We start from the raw sequence: 18241 nt of genomic DNA, 5'->3' as shown, positions 1-18241 counted from the left end.
CTAGTTTGATTGTAGAACTGTGACATACATATATAATTGATTAAGCCAGTTTGAAAGCAGTCATACAATAAATTGAAAAAATTCTTACAGAGACAAATCGTCATTGCTGTGAAGAAAATTGTGCTTTTCTAATGTACCAGTGTTCTTGAAGTGTCAGATTTATACCAGACTTGGATTTACCGGTGTCAGATAGCCTCGGCAGAGTTCATTACAGTAAGCTGGGTAGTAGACACCAAGAAGGTAGGGCTCAGGTAAGAGTTAGACATTCGTGTGAGTGCTGCTGGCAACGTAAATGCGAGGTGGGGGTAGAAAAGGGGTGTATAAATCCAGAAGTTTCCCTGCTCCTTAACAGCCTGTTTTCTGCACCTCTGCCTGAAGGAGCTTGTACTAACCTGCCACCCAGGATGTGTGGGTTGGTTAAACACTCCTCCAGTCTGGTACAGCACAGGCTGAATAGATCTGCCTAGATCCATCGTCAGCATGAGTTGATTTCCTTTCTGATACTGCCCTGCTCATAAAACAGCACTGATGGGCAGAATCAGCAGGGAGGTAAATACATTCTCCAGACACACGCTTAAACTTAATTCTTCTTTTGATCATGTTTTTCCCATTCTTTCTCTGAACTGGGACCAGCTGAAGAGGCGGGCGTAGGAGCCACCCCCAACCTGGAGGACCACGCTGCAGGAGATGCTGCTCAAGGTTAGTGAATCACCTGTCACTGGGGTCCAGTTATTGCTGCCCACACGTGCAGCTGGTTGCTAGTGGCTTGGGAATTTTCTTCTGTAATGCAAATGCTCTGCACTGTACGAGCAGTTGTGCAGTTCTCCCCGCTCCTGACAGGGGAGGGTCATACATGCTTTGAATGTTCCAACATACTCATTTCAGGAAACTGCAGCTTTTCATGCACCAAATTTCTCTCTCAGATGGCTGAAGCCCTGGTGCTTATTTGTCCGGTTGCAAAACAGGGCATCCTTCAGGCTAGAAAAGGTAATAAACAGAGCCGGGGTGTGCAGTTAGCCTGGAGGAACTGCTCAGCATTGGACAGAGTCAGTTTTGGGCCCTGCATGTCACGGGTGAAATAAGTGAATTGTTTAATTACTGTCTCTCTTTCTAACGTAAAACAAACCTACTCACTGATGCTCTGACTTTAACATTAAGGGTGTTTTCTTCTCATCCCAGTCTTGGGGAACGTGACTGACAAAGCCAGGCATGGTGGGCCGTGAGTGTTTTTAGAGCGTTAATTGTGCGTGTCCTCAGATGAACCAAGAAATTACCCAGGGACGTCCTGGCTATCTGGAAAACCTCTCTTGAGTCTGCTCCATTCAGACTTGATGGAAAACTTCAGGATGGGATTTTCCCAAAGCACCCAGTGCTAGCTTAATTCTGTGCCCGATGGGGCAGACTTATGGGTTCAAACTCACTTTGATATTGCTGCCTTGCTAGCACTAAGAGACCATAGAGCTGATTTGGTGCGCTGTTTAAAATCCTCGTTAAACCCCGATTTGTAAGGTAGTTTTCTGCGCAGTAGACATAAATTCCTCCAGCTGTTTGGGCAGCGTCTTTCCTCCTCATGGCTGCATTAGTGCATTTACAGACATCGTGTCTTTTAAAGAAGTAAATAGGTCTTTGCCTTCTCAGCTCAGGGCAGAATTCAGGTTGTCTTTGCTTTCCGCACACAGATGAGCACAGTTATGTGCAGTCTGCTCCCTACAATTAAAAGAAAACCTTTGCTTGCCTGTCCGGTGGTTCTTGGACTAGCAACTCTCTGTGTTTAAAATCATGGCACCACTACAAAAAAGAAATAAAGATTGTTAGCAGGAGGACGGTGAAGTTCTCTCTCCTGTCTCCCTGCTCAGTCTGGTTCTAACTGCTGTTTCTCACCAGATTTTCAATAAAACCTTTCTGTACTGTCCTGGGATCTTTCAGCTGTCAGATATGGGGACATAGAGCTAGCTGGCGCTCTGGTATGACTTACATGTGACATTCCTAGGTTCTAAGGTAAATTTTTACTTCTCTGAAAGTGGACTTGTAATAACATACTGCTTCCTTTTAATGGTTCTCTTTGATTTGGAGGAAAATGTGGTTATTGATACACACAGAGTCTTGGATGTCTCATTACTGGCTACTTTCATTTTTCCTGCTGTGGGATTTGAAAAAATGATCTCTGCAGTGAAGATGGAGCGTCTTAAAAATGCCTTTGGAGTCTCAGGTGGAGAAGCATCTCCCGATTCACATTTTGTGCTGTGTTGGCATTCTGCTGGCTCTTGACCTTGTGCAGCACGTTTGCCTCAGAACCACCGAAGGGTCCCGGAGTGTGGGAGTACAGCTGATCAACTGAGTGTCCACAGCCTGCGCCGGCGGTCGTTAATGGTCATGCTGTTCGTTTGCAGAAGAAATGAGCCAGGACGATCTGCTGGCTAATGCATAAACACCCTTCAAATCCCCGTGGTTAGAAAAGATGTTTCTCGATGCCACGTTTCAAATATTACCTGCCAATAGGTGCCAATTTAAGATTTCTCTTAAAGCACAATTTCAGAGGTCTTTGTGTGGTAGTTTCACGTAACCATTCTATTCTCTTAAAATGCAGAGAACACTGATAAAAGACCAAGTCAGTCTTGACTACTCCTTTTCTTGTTTTAATCTTGTTTATGAATCTAACAAAGCAACAATCGAGGTCTCAGTACTGAAGTGCTGTGATCAAGGCTCTTTAGTTTTCCTGATCAGTGCTCAAAAAGACTAAAGAGTATTTGAAGCTGGACAAATTCATCATTTAAGATGCACATTCTTACTAGGGCAGTTGACTTCAAAGCAATTTACCTATATTCAGGGTGAATTCTCCATTGCTTAGTGCATCTTTGCTTCAGTTGAATGAATTTCTAACAGAAAAGCTCCAGCTCAACTAGAATATGTGGCTTAATGCAGCAATTGTTGGGAGAAATTGCAAAAGTCTGTGTCATGCATGAGATCAGCGATTGAACAGAATTCTCTCTTTTACCCCCCCTCCCACAAAAAAAAAAAAAAAAAGAGATCTGTGTCTCTGTGACCTTAAGTTTTGGGTTTTAAATGTCACACTTTCTACTCCGCCCAAATGGTGGCAGCAGCGCTGGAGCTCTAATTAGTCTGAGTGGGTGCACAGTCCAAAATTGCTGTGGCCGTGTGGCTACAGCCACATTTTTACTTAGAGTCCTTTCCACTGAGGCTGTTGAAACACACAGCAATAAGAGAGGAGACATAGGAGTGCTCTTCCCCAAGCTCATTAGCCATAGAAATGATCTGGAGAACAAAGCAGAGCGTGAGCTCTGAGAGGGTGTAACTGTTGCCGTGTCTGCAATGAACATCTCCTGCAAGGGAGGAGAGGATTGTAGGGATTTTGTAAGCCCGTGAGGGACGGGAGGGTGTCTGGCCTGTTTTGTTCAGGCCCTTGAGGCAAGAAGAGGTGGTCACTGGCCAGCTAACTGGTGGTCCAGTGATGGTGTTAGATTAGAAATGGGTGTGTTCTTGGCTTCTGAAAACCTCTGTAGCTAAACCAGCTCATAGAGCACAGGCATGACAGGAGTTGGTGGTTGGATACCCCACCCACTTCCGAGAGCAGGTCCAGGGAGGAGTGTGGTCTCCCACGTGCTGTGGCTGTCACTGTTCCTGATTCCCATGGGATCAGAGTTTCTTTAAAGGCAAAAGCTGCTGTAGAAGTGAGTTGTCCATTCAATGGGGCAGTGTGGGATTTATCCTCTAGATGGATAGTAGAAATCCTTAGTCTCTCTTCAGCGTTACATGACTGACTACCTATTTGACATGCCTGTGCTAATTGTTTGCCCATGCTTCATACCCCGTGTCTTCAACTCCAGGGGAGCCAAGCTCTCCAAAGCTACAGCCTGGCCCCCAGGAGCGTGTGGAAGATGCCATAAAAAGAGAAAGCCAGCCCACAAAGCAAGGAGCTGGGGTTCTCCAGCAGCCTCTTCTGTCTCATGAAATGAAGGCTACAACAGCAGCTCCCACCAGAATCGAGGTCACCATCCCAATACCCCTGGATATGTACCAAGACTCCAGGCCATCTGAAGACAACAATGAGTTGTGGGATCATCGAGGCAGAGAAGGCATTGGTGTGGCTCCAGCGCTGGGAACAGAGCTGGGCCGTGATGTGCGCACTGAGGGGTTGGCAGGAGCGGGTGGTGCAGATGACTCCCTTATTAAAGATGGGCCATCTCCTTTATATGCCAGAGCTCCATTAAAAGAAGATGTCAGTGGACGGGAAAGAGATGAGGACCGTGATATTGATGAAACTTCTGAACAGGATTTGCTTTCCCTGGTGGGACAGCATGTTTCACTGGGCCCTGAAATGGGCTCGTGTCCAGCAACAGCCAAGGAAGCTCTGGGAGAATATGCCTTTGAAGAAAACAAGTCCAAAGATGTCCTCAGAGACGTATCAGGAGAGGCACTTCTTGTTGAAACTGAATCACATAAAGCAGGAGAGGACCAAGAGGGGAGGAGACAGCCATTGAGGGAGGAAGAAGAGACAGATGTCACCACTTCAGAGCCTTCTGAAGTCATCTCCCAAAAAGAAGCGAAGCTTGGGGAAGCAGAAGAGTCTGGACCCTTGCTAGAAACAGCCAAACTCCCTGTTGAGTTAAAAGATGACGTGGAAGAGAGAGCTGCTCCTTTGGAAGAGGCTGTACCAGATACAGGAGAACGGCGGACGCCCAAGAAGAAACCCTGTGCCCATGGTGCAGATAAAGCCGTCAGTCGCGTCCCTCTCCTAAAAGGTGTGTGCGACGTTTGCCTGCCCTGAGCTCACGTTGCCGGTGGCTTGCTCACGACAAGGCTGCCTGAACCAGTACTTCAGCTTGCTGCCACCTCTCCAATCCTGCTGCTTGGGAAATGGCCTGGAACTGATCTACAAAGTGCCGCTGCTTCTCCCTCCCCTTCCTTCCCTCTTTAATTTAATCCTGGATATCCTGGCGTACTTGCCGGACCCTTATGGTTTTGCGTCCCTTGCATGGTGCTGGCGTGTCCCTGATCGTGCTTTGTTCACCTGTTTTTGTTTTGATTTCCTTGGATCTGTGGGGTGGGCACCTTAACTCACACCTGGCACCTTCCCAGAGAAGACGAAGACTGGACGGACGTTGTTCTGGCATGTTGGAGTGGGGCTAAGCTGGCGCACGCTGCAGCTTGGTCCAGCAAGACACGTGCCATCTGGTTTGCATGTGTCCGCTGTCCGGTCCGATAACTCTTTGTACTGGCTTTCCTAAAGAGGAGGGAGGAGGAAAAAGGCAAGTGAGATGGCAGGTCTAACCATGGAAAAGGCCTCACATCGGTCCTGTTTCTTGTATTTCCCTTAAATATCCACTCCTGACTGCTGTTGGAGGCAAGATTTGGAGCCAGCTGGGCCTTCCCCCGCTGCCGGGCGTGTCCGATGCTCTTACAAAGCATCCTGCTCCGATCCCAGTTCTGGACAGCGTGTCCTTGGGTGGTCCAGCGCGATGTGGCTGTATTTGGGGTGTTCTGCAGGAGCTGCCTGTGTGTGTGGAGGCCTGGCTCTTGGGTGCATCTAACAGCCGCTGTGTCTCTAGGCTAGGCCAGGCTGGGAGGGCAGTCAGACACTGGAGCTGATGGGTTCATGCAGCAATCTCAGTCTTAACAGCCTTGGGTGAAGGTCTGAGTTCACCAATGAACCAGCACAGCAGCTCTTAGACCTTTTCTTCCTCCAAGAGCTATCTTCCACCTTCACTGTGGGTCAGGGGGATGTCACTAGGGGCCCTGCTCAGTGGCCAAATGTCGGTTTTGCAGTGAGTTGTGTTAATAAGCTGGGGCAGCAGGACACACGTTAAAACCTGATGGTGCCTCACCATGTTGTACCTCAGCTCTGGCTGTCCAGGGCCTGGCCTGGGGGAAGCTCTGCCTTTCACCCCAGTGCCGTGTCCCAAAAGCTGGCTTGGCTGCTTCCATTAGGCTGGAAATGCTGCTCTGGTTTGCAGCAGAGAGAGTGTGCTCTTTGCTGCACGGGGTTCATGAAGAAATTGTTGATGTAGCTTTTTCCATTGGAGCTAAAGCTCATAACATATTTCTCGTTCACTACCTAATAAGCCAGCGGGAAGCTTCGCACATGGGCCGCAGGGCATTGGCATGGCTTGCTGTCGCTCGCATCGGAGCTGAGAACGAGGGTGGGTTGGGGATGCATTGCCCAGAGTCAACCAGTTCCTGATTAAATAAGAGGAATTTTTTAATTATTTAATGGTCTTTTCCTCCCAAGACAGAGATACTCTGTGGCTGTTCAGCTCCAGCCCTGCTCCAGTCTGTAGTTTAACTGAACTGGGGAAGGGTAGTGCATCCAGCAGCTCTGGGAGTGGCTGTTGGGATGGGTCAGTGCTGCATTAACAACATTGTTCGTGTCACTGGGAAAGGGCTGACCCCCTCCGGACAACTTTCCAAAACGCTGGGGACAATAACAGCAGTTTTTCCTCCCAGATTAGAGAGGAATTAGCTGAAGACAGAGAAAAGGGGCTTTGTTATGAGTGCCTTACAGTACAAACATTACTTCCTCCCTGTTCCTAATCTCCTGATTAGCAATATTGCAGCCTGTTGTGCTTGTAAATGGGACAAAACACTGAAATATTGTCAGAGTCACTGTAAGCTTGATATGATCAAGTAGGACAAGAGCTAAAACCTTAAGACTCTGCAGGGTCTGACCCAGATCGAAGGCGCGTTGTCTGCTGGGGAGGCAGCAAGCAGTGTGTCAGGAGAGATGGGAATTAACAACGGGCAGGTATCAAAATGCTTTGCAGAGCTAACACTCCGAAAAACAGCTTTAGATGGGATCCCGGGCAACTTGGTGCTGCTAGGATTGGGGCATCCTTCAGTTTTAGTCTTTACTTACATAATTGTTAGAACCAATGGGTGTTTTAGAGAGGGAGACTCATATTTAGGGTTGAAGAGAACTGTTCTGTCCTAAACTGAACAGATGCTGCTGGAACCGAGTGCAAATCTGGGCAAATTGGTCTCATACAGACCATGTTGCGTGTGTCTGATGTTCCAGTGATGACTAATACACTGTTGCCTGTGCACAGGATAATCTGTTAACCCAGAAAGAATGTGTTTACGATGTGAAAGTATTTCTGCAAGAAACGAGTGACTTTATAATATTTCTAAGAATAGTAGTTAAATTAAAGGAGAGCAGGAACAGGGAATACCCACCCAGCATGCATGTTGCTGTAGTACAGGCATTGCCATCTCTCTAGAGTTTACTGACCAGTCCCAAGAAGTGTAACTGTGTGTGTTTCCATTTGTCAGGTCGTATTGACAGCAAAGACAAGGAAGGGACTGAAGCTGAGGAAAAGAAACCGAAGGTAAGCTTAAAAACAAAACCAGAGGTAACATCAGCTCACTAAGTGCGTGTTCCTGACTCCCTCTCCTGCTCTCCTGGACTGTGGTTGTGCCTCTTAGGAAACCTTGCCATTATCTTCCATTCTTCCATCTGTCTTTCAAGAGTGTTTTCATTTTTTCTTCCCTCACCCCGGTTTGGATGGTGCAATCCATGGTGATCTTTGAGGGCAAGGAAGCAAAACAAATCTAAAGCAAAAATGTGGCTCATGGGGTTGGGTGGGTGGTTAGAGAAATAATTTTCACAGCCCGAGACCGGAAAGCAGACAGCTGGCTTTGCTGGGGCAAACTGGTCCAAAAGCAAACTCAAAACTGCGTTGTGCTGTACTGGGGACAAGCAGCATAACAGTGAAAAGAGCAAGACACGTAATTAAAAAATTAAACTAAATAATCTAGGCCTTGCAGATGCTGTGTTCTGGGTGAGGAACAGAGTTTAATAATGGGTAAATTGCAGAAGTTTAAAGATATCTGTCACACTGCTAATTTGGAGGAGGTTTAGTTCAGCTGACCATTAGCCTGGCTAGTGCCTGGGTGAGATAACAGACAAGCTGATGGACAGTTTAGTGGGTGAAGAAATAAAGGTGAGGAATATAATTACTTTCAAACAGTGTGAAATCTGGTCTTTCTCTAGGGAGGTTTGGCAGGTTGTATCAGGCTAGGCATTTCACATGATACCAAGCAATCATCTAGATAAAAGCCAGTGATCCACTGTTGACAAAGCAGGTAGGATGAGGTTGAGAGACCTGGGAGCAGTCACCTGCATCTCCCAGCAATGCTGGTGCTGACGGTGCTGTACCTGCAGCATCTTTGCCAGTGAAGCACACAGAGAGTTTGGGAGTAAATAGAACAGTCCAGATGGTAACATGTGCCACTGGTGTGGAGGGTGGTGGCAAGGGCACGCTGTCACGGGGTGACACTTTCCCCAGAAAGGGGCTTGGGTGTTGCTGCACCCCGTGGGAGGAATAGAGCTGAGGTATCCCGTGCTTGTGGCGCAGCCGTGGGTCCCCGGCAGTGCCCTGGGCCTCCAGCTCTGTGCTGCAGGGTAGTGCCATCGCCTACCCCACAACCAGTTCTGTATTGCACCTTCTAATCCTATTTAATGTCAGTGATCCCCTTTTGTTTCCCTCCCATACTGATTTTTTTTTTGTTCCAATTTTATTTTGTTTCCATGTTTAAGAAATCCTCACCTTCCACTGCCAAACCCCCAGGCGATAGACCCTCCATTCCCCCCAAACGACACACCTCCTCTAGCACAACCCCTTCGAAAACACCCTCCAGCCCTGCTTCCACTTCTAAACGAGTCTCTTCTGTCACATCCCGACCTGCCAGTACAGGAACGCAAGAAACAAAAGCCAAGGTAAGGAAATGGGATGTGAGAGAGGCAAAGCTGCCTTGGGGAATCCCTGACAGGTCTGACTGACCGTGCTTGGCTGGGGCAGTCTCTCCGTGCCCCATCCAGTGGAGAGGTGGGATGTGCTTCCCCTTCACCTTCCAGCAGCTGTGGCCAGACTTGGCACCAGTTTTGGTGTTTGAAGCAACTGGATCTGTCTCACCAGCACGTCTCACCTTGCTCTGCGGTACAGCAAAAAATATCTCATTGCTGCAGGGTGTTACCTGGTCTCCTTGAGGCATTTCCAGGTCCCTTTATGCTTTTTCATGCTCTTCCTTGTTTTACAGCTTTATGCTGTGTTTTATGGATGCATTGGCTGTAAACAGCAGATGTATTTGAAATGTGCTGGAGCCAGATCTGCCAGGTGCTACACAGAGAATAGGAAATGCACACACATCCATGGCTTATTCTGCAATGTAAAAAGTAGCTTGGAGTTTCTCTTTGTGGTGTTTAGTCACACAAATAGACCCGTGGTGAGGGAAGAGCAGGGATTGCAGGTTGCAGACAATGGGTATGGTTTTACCATGACGGGCATTGCAATGGCTCTGCCCTGGTTTCCTCCTGCCTTGGGACCAGTCAGCTTGTAAATTGTCACTTGCATGTTTTCCAGGAGCTTTTGTACACAGACCAGCATTAGAAAGCGATAGATTTGGGGAGGCTTTTCTGTGGGATCAGAAGACAGTAAATAGCATGTTGCTATTTATATGCCATTACAGATGACGCACGTGTTGGAACAGTTATTGCAGGTGGGGATAAAGGAGGTGCTTCTCTGTGTTTGGTGTCTGGCACTGTGATGGAGCCGCTGGTCTAGTCAATGGGTTTATTTATCTTCTGTACAAAATTTTAGCAGAACAGGGGAAGGAAAATGATGAAATTTAGAGAACGGACAAAGGAGTTGAACATACTTTTTAACCAGACCTGAGTGTGCGGTGAATAACGTAGCTGAAGCTTAAGAGCTCCCGTGGGAAGGTGGCACAGTCCCTCTGCCAGCCCACGAGTGTGCAGCGGCTGAGGCAGGCGTCGTGATGGGAGACGGGGCGTGAACAGGCACGTCGCAGGTGCCTGCAGGTGGGGAGACCTGCGGGAGCTCCTGTGGGCTGTCAGGGTCGGAAGCAGGAGGGTCTCGTGTGGCTCTGATCCATGAGGGGTGATAGCCCATCCCCGGGCAGATCCCCCCTGCATCAGCCTTTCCCCCTTGCACCCCCAGGGCCCGGAGATGAGAGGTGGCACGAAGGCGGCCACGCCACGGTCCGCAGGCGGGCAGGCTCAGAGGAACTCGACCAATGCCACGCGCATCCCAGCAAAGACACCCACGGCCCCCAAGACGCCTCCCAGCTCCGGTAAGTGATGGTGAGAGCGGCGGGCTGCTGCCTTCCCACGGTGTCCCTGACTCTGGAGGCTCTGCTGTGGTGGAGCTCCCAGGCTCTCGATGCCGTTACGTGGGGGCAGCAAACAGACGTGCCCCCGTGCAGGCTGGGGTCATGCGCAGAGAGCACTGAGCAAGGGCACGGCCGAGGGCTGCGTGGTGATCCAGAGCTGCTCAGCCTTGGCACGGGGCTGTGGGTGCAGAGCTAGGGACAAGGCCACACGTCGATGAGTGGGTTCAGTTTTGGGCCCCTCACTCCCAAAAGGCCATTGAATGACTTGAGCGTGTCCAGAGAAGGGCAACGGAGCTGGTGCAGGGTCTGGAGCACAGGTCTGATGGGGAGCGGCTGAGGGAACTGGGGGGGTTTAGTCTGGAGAAGAGGAGGCTGAGGGGAGACCTCATGGCCCTCTACAACTCCCTGAAAGGAGGGTGCAGAGAGGGGGGATGAGTCTCTTGAGCCAAGGAACCAGCGCCAGGCCAAGAGGGAATGGCCTCAAGCTGCGCCAGGGCAGGGTCAGACTGGCTCTTAGGAAGGATTTCTTTGCAGAAGGGGCTGTTGGGCGTTGGAATGGGCTGCCCAGGGCAGGGGGGGAGTCCCCATCCCTGGAGGGGTTGAAGAGTCGGGTTGAGCCAGCGCTGAGGGATCTGGTGGAGTTGGGAACGGTCAGGGTGAGGTTCATGGTTGGACTGGAGGAGCTTCAAGGGCTTTTCCAACCCAGATGATTCTGGGATTCCTCTGAAGTGAGCCTTCCTGGATGCTGCTCTATCTGCTCTCTTCATATAGTTGCTAGTGTGTAGGAGACGGCACTTGCTTTATCCCTTTGGGATTTCCTCTAATTTGGAAGACTTAGGCAGCTCCGTTTTTTTAATCCATCTATTCCTTTTCTCTTGACAATATTTCACAAAGGGGCAAGAGGATCAATTCTTCGATTGCAGGAACGGAGATTAGCCCATTATTCTCAGAGAAGAAAACCCCAGAAAGCATCAGGCATTGTGAATTTCCATTAAAACGGTGCATTTCACTGAATATATATGTTTTTCATACTTAAGCAGAGCTGCATAAAACCTTAAATTAATTAAATTTCCAGCTTTATTATGTTTAAGCATCTTTCTCATTCATTAAACAGGCAGAAAGGAGCAGAAAAAACCACCTCCTGCAGCAGCAAAGTCTGAGAAAGGTGATGTTTAAGGGTTTTCTTCTTCCATTTCTTTTCAAACTGGGGACAGTTCTAAGCTGCTCAGTGATATTTAATTACATAAAATAATTTTGTAAAAATGCTTCCAAGTTTCTAATAGAAAAGTGGTTTTGTTTGAGTGTCTTTTCTCTGCAATTTGTCATGCATGCTAATGTCACGCTCGGGTGGGGCGTCACCAATGATCCAGACAATGAAGACCATCTTCCTTCTGATATAGTAGGAAATTGCCTTTAATCACAGTTTTCACTTCAAAAAGAAGTAGAAGACAGTGCAGCCATCTCCCCTCTGCTGATGGTCTGCACTAGGAGTAGCGGGTGGTCCCTGGGACCGGGCAGGTCAAGGTGGTAAATGCAGGCAGGGAGTGGGGAAGGGGTTGTGTGCCCAGGTTGCTTATCCTGTGCTTGCCTCCCTCTGTCTGCAAACTTTAGGTGAGCAGCCAAAGTCTGGAGACAGAAGCGGTTACAGCAGTCCCGGCTCCCCCGGGACTCCAGGCAGCCGTTCCCGCACTCCCTCTCTGCCCACCCCACCAGCCAGGGAGCCCAAGAAGGTGGCAGTGGTTCGCACACCACCGAAATCTCCTGCATCTGCCAAGAGCCGCATCCAGCCGTCAGCCGCACCCATGCCTGATCTGAAAAATGTCAAGTCCAAAATTGGCTCAACTGAAAACCTGAAGCACCAGCCCGGAGGTGGCAAGGTAAACGTGGACTCTGCTTTCCAGGGGCCTGTCTGTAGGGACAGCGGGTGCTTGGCGCTGCATCTGGGAGGGGAGAGCCCTCCCTGGAGCAGCAGCAGCCCAGCTGGGCCAGGGATACATCAGTGGGCAGCCATGCTTCAGCTGATCTCCAGCCCGATTCTGATTTTAAAGTTTTTTGGGTTGATTGGGTTGGGTGCTTGTCCTGAAATCGCTTGCCTGGCTTAGCGCAGTACAGCTGTCCCGCAGAGAGGACTGCAGAGAGCTTGTGATGTGGCTCTCGTGGAGTGGCACGTCAACGTACGGACTGGCTGCCGGGGGAATGACATTCCCTCGTGGTGCCCAGTTAGGGGGAGCAAAATTGTGACCTGCAGCCCTAAAGAGTCGCAGGATCAGGGTTGTGTTTCTGAATCCTATTCTGTGTGATCTGGAGCAGTCCCTTGAACGCTCTCCATTTGTTCATTAGCGACCAGGCAGGATGGTCGTCTCCCTGTGAGGGTCCCAGGCTCGGCACATTTTTCAGAACATTGTGATTTTGGATCCCACTCCATTGGCAAGGTTTTGGATTGTGTTCTGCGATCAGGCGCTGTCTTGCTGCATGATGCAGTGTGGCACGGCCAGAACTGGTGGCACTATTATCCTTTCAACCACTAGTACTTTTCACTCCCAGAGTGGCTGTTTCACGAGCAGCAAAGTGAACTCCGTGCTCCGAGTGCTTGGGAACGAGGGTCTCGTGTTAAATTTTGCAAGCCCAGCAGAGCAGAGTTTGGCTGAGGGAGTGGTGTGAGCTAATTCATCCACACAGCCCCAAGAGCAGCAGCTGCACAGCTGTGGTGCTGGCTGCTCAGCACCCATCCGAGCCTCTCTGCGCTGCTCCTGAAGGTGTCCCAAGGCTTTTATAAAATCCTCCTTGCTGCATGGGTGGAGACACGAAAGCACCTGGTTCCTCTGACTTGGTGGAGGCCCGGTGGCTCCTGTGTGGATGTTAAATGACAGAACTGCACATCTGATGGCCGGTGCAGTCAGGAGTCCCCGTGTGCTTGTGCTTGCCCGCCCCGGGGGGGAGAATGGAGCCGTAACAACTCTTCCCCAAGTGCTGCGTGTGCCATTTTGTGCAAGTAGGTAACTCCACGGCTCTGAATGTTCGACTTCGGCATGGGGGGAGGCTTTGAGATGGCTTCTCTTCACCATCTTAAATAGCAGCCTGCTTTTTCATTTCCTTATGTGCATTTTTTCGCTGTGGCTGGTGATTTACCGGATAATGCACGTTTTGCTTTGTACTACAATCCAGGGGGGCTCTGGAGCCTGGGCAGGGCTGCTCGGGCCGTGGGTCGTGAGCCGAGCAGCACGTGTCCTTCCAGCTGCCCGTGTCCCGGGGCCTCAGCCCTCCCACCTGCTTAGCACAAGGTGTAAGTTTTTCCTGCTGCCCCCACAAAACGCCGCTTTTCAGGGATTTTAGAAGGAACCCTTCCATTTACTGTAAATTGGTTAAACCGTTTGCTCATTCTTTTTAATCCAGCTTTTACGAGGTGGGTGGTTTTTTTTTTTTTTTCCCCTCTGTCAGGCGACATGTGTATTGTTGTCACTGAAAGAGTGAGAGCAGCTGAATTTGGGACAATTCATTGCTCTTTGCAGGGGAGAATGGCTGGATGCTCTGTTGGGGATTTTGTAGGACACGAGACTGCTCTTAGCAGAACGGTTGCAGCTGTAGCAGAAGGGGCTGATCCAACAAGTTTGATTTTTAGGGTGGCCAGAAGATGGGTCTGGAGCCTGCTCTCTGCACAGATTTCAGACCCCCAGCCTAGGGAAGCAAAGGTACATGGGGCACATACGAGTCAGCCAGGCCACATTTCTTCCAGTATTTCTGCATTGTCTGAGCACTTTTGTTGTTGCTGGATCACTGAACACTGCTCTGGCAAAGCCTGGTCTGGCAGAACTGGGTCCTGATTTGCAGGATTAGTTGATAGGAACTTGGAAAATGATCCTGGCGGCGCGTCAGCCTCGGTGCTTCTCATGCTAAAGAACCAGGGTAGAGTGAGGAGCTCTCCTCACAGCAGCAGGCCGGGGACATGCTGAGATGGAGGGCGAGGTTGCCCACTCAGCCAGCTTTGGGGACGTTGTCATCCGGGGACTGCACGTGCAGTGCGATGCTGCTCTCTTGCAGGGTGTCTCTTTCCCCCTCATGAGGGTTGTGCTTCAGACAGGGTTTCTCCTGAGGGAGCACAGGCCTGTGTGCCTGCTGGTTTTTACCTGCATTCACCTCTGGTTTATACGTGCGTAGGTTGTAAAGCCACTCCAGTCCGTGTAGGGGAAGGAGCAGGGCCTGTCTTCATCTTTGTGTTGTCAGGAATAGCCGCTCCTACGCGCGGGGTCACTCCAGCATAGCTGCCCTTATAAAACCCAACGAGGGAAAACAAGCCCTAAATGGAAACAGCTTCATTAGTACAAAAATCTGCGTGTGGCGGAGAGGGCAAGCGGGCTGCGGGACTGGGGGGTGACGTTGGCATGGGACGTGGTTCCCCTGTGGCACCAAACCATTTCCAGCCTCCCTCCCACCCGTTAGGAATATGCTGCCTTTGGGGTGGTCTGTGCCGCCCCTTTCGTCTCATCCATAGAGGAGTTAAGAGCACTGCAGGCATGGGATGGCAGTCCTGGCAGCATTTGCTTTTTCTCTTTGTAACTGTAGAGGGAGTTTGAGCCCTGCACAGCTCTCCAGCCTGCTGCCCTGCCAGTCCACCCCTTTGCCCAGTTTGCTCAAGCTGCTGAAACGTGAGGGCACGTGTGTCTGTCCTAGAGAGGAGACATGCTGCCCGGCGCAGGAGATGGGGCTGAGCAGGCGTTTTTCTCTCAGCTCCATCCTTCCTCTTTCCGCAGAAGCTGAGTCTCAGAGCACTGGTGCCTTCCAGCGTGTTTGCTGCCCAGCAAGTTCCCCGTTTTGTTCCGTGGAAGAAAACGGGGTGAGCTGGCTTGCTTGCTGGTGTTTCTGGCCTGGAAACCGGCGCTGCCTTGCTAGCCAGACGTATCCGATCTCTAGCTATAACTTGCCCACCTTCAGTTTCCCACCCACGAGCAGACAGATCTATGCAGCAAGCCAGAGATTCTCCTTTGCTCTTGGCACTGGAAGGCAGGTTCCTGGTTTTAGTGATATAACGCATGGTCAAGCTGCAGATGGTCATGTTGTTTCTCACACTCTTTTCTGGCTACCAAAGGTGCAGATTATTAATAAGAAGCTGGACTTTAGCAGCGTTCAATCCAAGTGTGGCTCAAAGGATAATATCAAACACATCCCAGGAGGAGGCAGTGTGAGTACCTTCACACTTTCAATGCACTATAATAGTTCTTATTATAAGTGGCATGTTGTATACACTAAACTGCCAATGCTATCTGCAGCGACCCTGCCGTCAGATAGCTATTGGTGACGTGCAATGACTCTTTTCTGGCTACCAAAGGTGCAGATTGTTAATAAGAAGTTGGACTTTAGCAGCGTTCAATCCAGGTGTGGCTCAAAGGATAATATCAAACACATCCCGGGAGGAGGCAGTGTGAGTACCTTCACACTTTGAATGCACTGTAATAATCATTATTAGTGGCATGTTGTATACACTAAATCGCCAATGCTATCTGCAGCGACCCTGCCGTCAGATAGCGATTGGTGACGTGCTGTCATTTAACCCCATTAACCCAAAAGACATGGTTAGATCAACCCTAACCAGTCCTGTACGTGCCTGACATGGACAGAACTAACTGTGTAGAAACCATGTCTGTAACAAAACATCCCGTTAACTCGAAGGTTTTACACTACCTGGAAGGTTTAATGCCTCATTGTCTGCAGGGTGGGTGGCCTCTAGCAGACAGTGACGTAGTTGCTGATGCAGTAGATGGATAGATTTTTAAGCAAATGCAGTCCTTGTTGCTTAATCTACTGCTAAATTGGACACGACTCTGCACAACATGTGAAAGCGCAGGTTCCCACCCGTTCCTATCAGGCAAGTATGATCCATGCAAATATTAAGCTTCTCCTTGCTAATGAATGTGTCTGGCAGTGCCCATGGAGGCTGAGCCTAAAGTAATACTGAGTTAATTGATTTCAGCGCTGGCATTTCCAGCCATTCCCAGATAAATAGCCAGACTCAGCTTTCCGTTACCGTGCCAGAAACCTGGAGAAACCCCACAGAGGTTGGCGGATTTACACCAGTCTCTCTGGAGACAGAGTTTGGGTCCAGGAAAGATGATGGACCAAGGAAGGTGCATCACTGAGACCCCAGACATTGCGACCCGGGGTCTGTGGTTGCCTGGTCTGCAGCCATCTGAGGAACTATCTGGTGCCTCTCAGATGTTCCTGATGGATTTTCTTTGTGCTGTTTTTGATCTCTGTGGATGCCCTCCCTGAGAGACTGAGCATTGCAGAGGGCTTGGCACGTAAGCATTGGGACATAACTGGGTTTGCAACCTCCATCTTAAATCTGATGTCATTCTGCATTTATTTAACGGGCCAGAGGAGCTGCTTTGCGGAGGTCAGACCTCTGTGAAGCAAGTTCCGTGCTTGTTCTGCTCTTTCTTACCCCAGGGTCCTGCACTGGCTGGACTGCCTGGTGCGTGGCGGACCACTTGTTACGCCGGGAGTTAGTGTTCGTCACGACTCATCTGTGCGGTGGCTGGTAATTAGCTCCAGCACAGGGTGGTGAGCTCATCCTTCTCTCCACTGAGAGCTCACACCATGGGCAAGCGTTTGCAGCTGCAGTGGCTGCAGTGGGTTAAGAATTATCTGGATTTTTGGCTGGAGGTTGTCATCCCTCCCCAGGCTCTGCCAGCAGTGAAAATTGTGCGATCGCTGCCTGGCTGCCTCGACACGGAAAGCAGCAGCTTAGCTCTGGGTGCGGACGCTCGGAGCAAAGCTGCGTGCTGACGTGGCCGGAGCGTGGCTGCGCAGGCTCGTGGCAGCAGAGCGGTGCCTTGGGGCTCCTCTGACAGAGGGGCAACAAGAGACCACCGCCGTTCGATGGCTGCCACGTCTCAACCCTCCACGGCGCTGTCAGCAGCGACTGCCTGCCCAGCCATTGCTGCTTCAAGAGGAATGAACTGTTGCTACAGCAACCTGGGGTTGGTATCTTTTTTTTTTTTTTTTTTTTTTTTTTTTAAAGCCAGTGGATGCTCCGACAAGGTGATGCATTAGGCAGAAGTTGACCTAAGCATTGCTGGTGCTGAGAGGTGGGATCCCCGGGTCTCTGGCACTGGTTTCGCAGGCAAGCAGCTCTCTGTGCCCCTTTTTCTTGCTAAAATGGGGAAGACCCTTCTCTGCTCCCCAGCAGGATGGTGAGGATTAATGGAGTCCTGTCTGAAAAAAGGGAACTGGAATGAGAGCAGATAGTGTTTCAATTGCTGACTGCTTGCTCTGGAAATGGGAGGTTGTTCAGTCCCAGGTCCCAGTGGTGCCCCAATTGCTCATAGGCCCTTCGGGGTCACGGCTGGGATGAGGAAGGTGCCAGCTGTCCTTCAGGGGTCTGTTTTCCTGCCTTCCGACTGAACGTAGCTCTCCCACTGCCCAGTGCATTAAACGTGTCTTCATGTCTGTGTCTGCGATGTGCTCCCAGACCCCAAGGTTGCTTTTCTCCCCTCTCTCTTGTCTCCACTCTCTGTCAAATGTGCCTTTTGGTCTGCGTGAGCATCGGAGACAAGGCAGGCCTGTGTGCACGGTGCTCTGGCCCCGTGCCGCTGGGATGGTGGCACCGAGCCTCTGTCCCCTCCTCCTTTTCCTGCCTGCACCATGGAGGGGAGAGTGTTTCTCAGTGGTGTGCACAGCCACGGTCCAGCACCTAGCTCGGAGGGTGATGGGGCCAACATGAGAACTGAAGGTTGCACCTTCACCCTGGGGCTTTTGGGTCAGCCCAGGGTCAGCGATGGAGAGCAGAGGCTACGGTGAATCCTTCGTGCTGGCTTTCGGCCACGTTGGTCCGGAGGCTGCCTGGCTGCTTGGAGGAGTCAGCTCCTCTGCAAAGGTCCCTGCTAGCACATCCTTCCCGAGATTTGAGAGAGCAGCGCGCCTGCCGAGGTGCTTGGTGAGAACACAGAGAGCAGTGTACGCGCCCCTTGAAATCCAGGCTGCTCCTGGGAGCCAGACACTTCCCCGTGAGGAGGCACCAACCCAGAGGTGTTGATCTGATTTCTCCTGCGCAGCCCCACTAACTGCAGCAACAGCTGATTCACACACAGGCCTGAGTCCAAAA

At 50.5% G+C, this 18241-nt stretch overlaps 1 protein-coding gene across 13 annotated transcripts in view; it reads left to right on the top strand.

The window, feature by feature from the left end:
• Window positions 1-18241, top strand: part of MAPT (microtubule associated protein tau) — a 53547-nt gene that overhangs the window by 27801 nt on the left and 7505 nt on the right. For 4 of the 13 annotated variants that reach the window (XR_012631959.1, XM_074892424.1, XM_074892425.1 and 1 more), the window contains exons 5-13: window positions 634-699; window positions 3846-4760; window positions 7285-7340; window positions 8552-8731; window positions 9972-10104; window positions 11258-11308; window positions 11755-12020; window positions 15227-15319; window positions 15467-15559. Coding sequence is in view for 10 of the 13 variants with exons in the window: in XM_074892424.1 (XP_074748525.1) it covers window positions 634-699; window positions 3846-4760; window positions 7285-7340; window positions 8552-8731; window positions 9972-10104; window positions 11258-11308; window positions 11755-12020; window positions 15227-15319; window positions 15467-15559 (1853 nt within the window). In the remaining 3 variants the exon portion in view is untranslated. Of the gene's footprint in view, window positions 1-633; window positions 700-3845; window positions 4761-7284; window positions 7341-8551; window positions 8732-9971; window positions 10105-11257; window positions 11309-11754; window positions 12021-15226; window positions 15320-15466; window positions 15560-15849; window positions 17118-18241 lie in introns of those variants that run through there. The other 9 variants (XR_012631957.1, XR_012631958.1, XM_074892429.1 and 6 more) reach the window with 9 other exon arrangements.

Source organism: Strix uralensis, chromosome 22 (genome assembly GCF_047716275.1).
Source record: "Strix uralensis isolate ZFMK-TIS-50842 chromosome 22, bStrUra1, whole genome shotgun sequence".
Taxonomy (NCBI): Eukaryota; Metazoa; Chordata; class Aves; order Strigiformes; family Strigidae; genus Strix; species Strix uralensis.
This window is presented reverse-complemented; position numbering and strand designations above follow the sequence as displayed.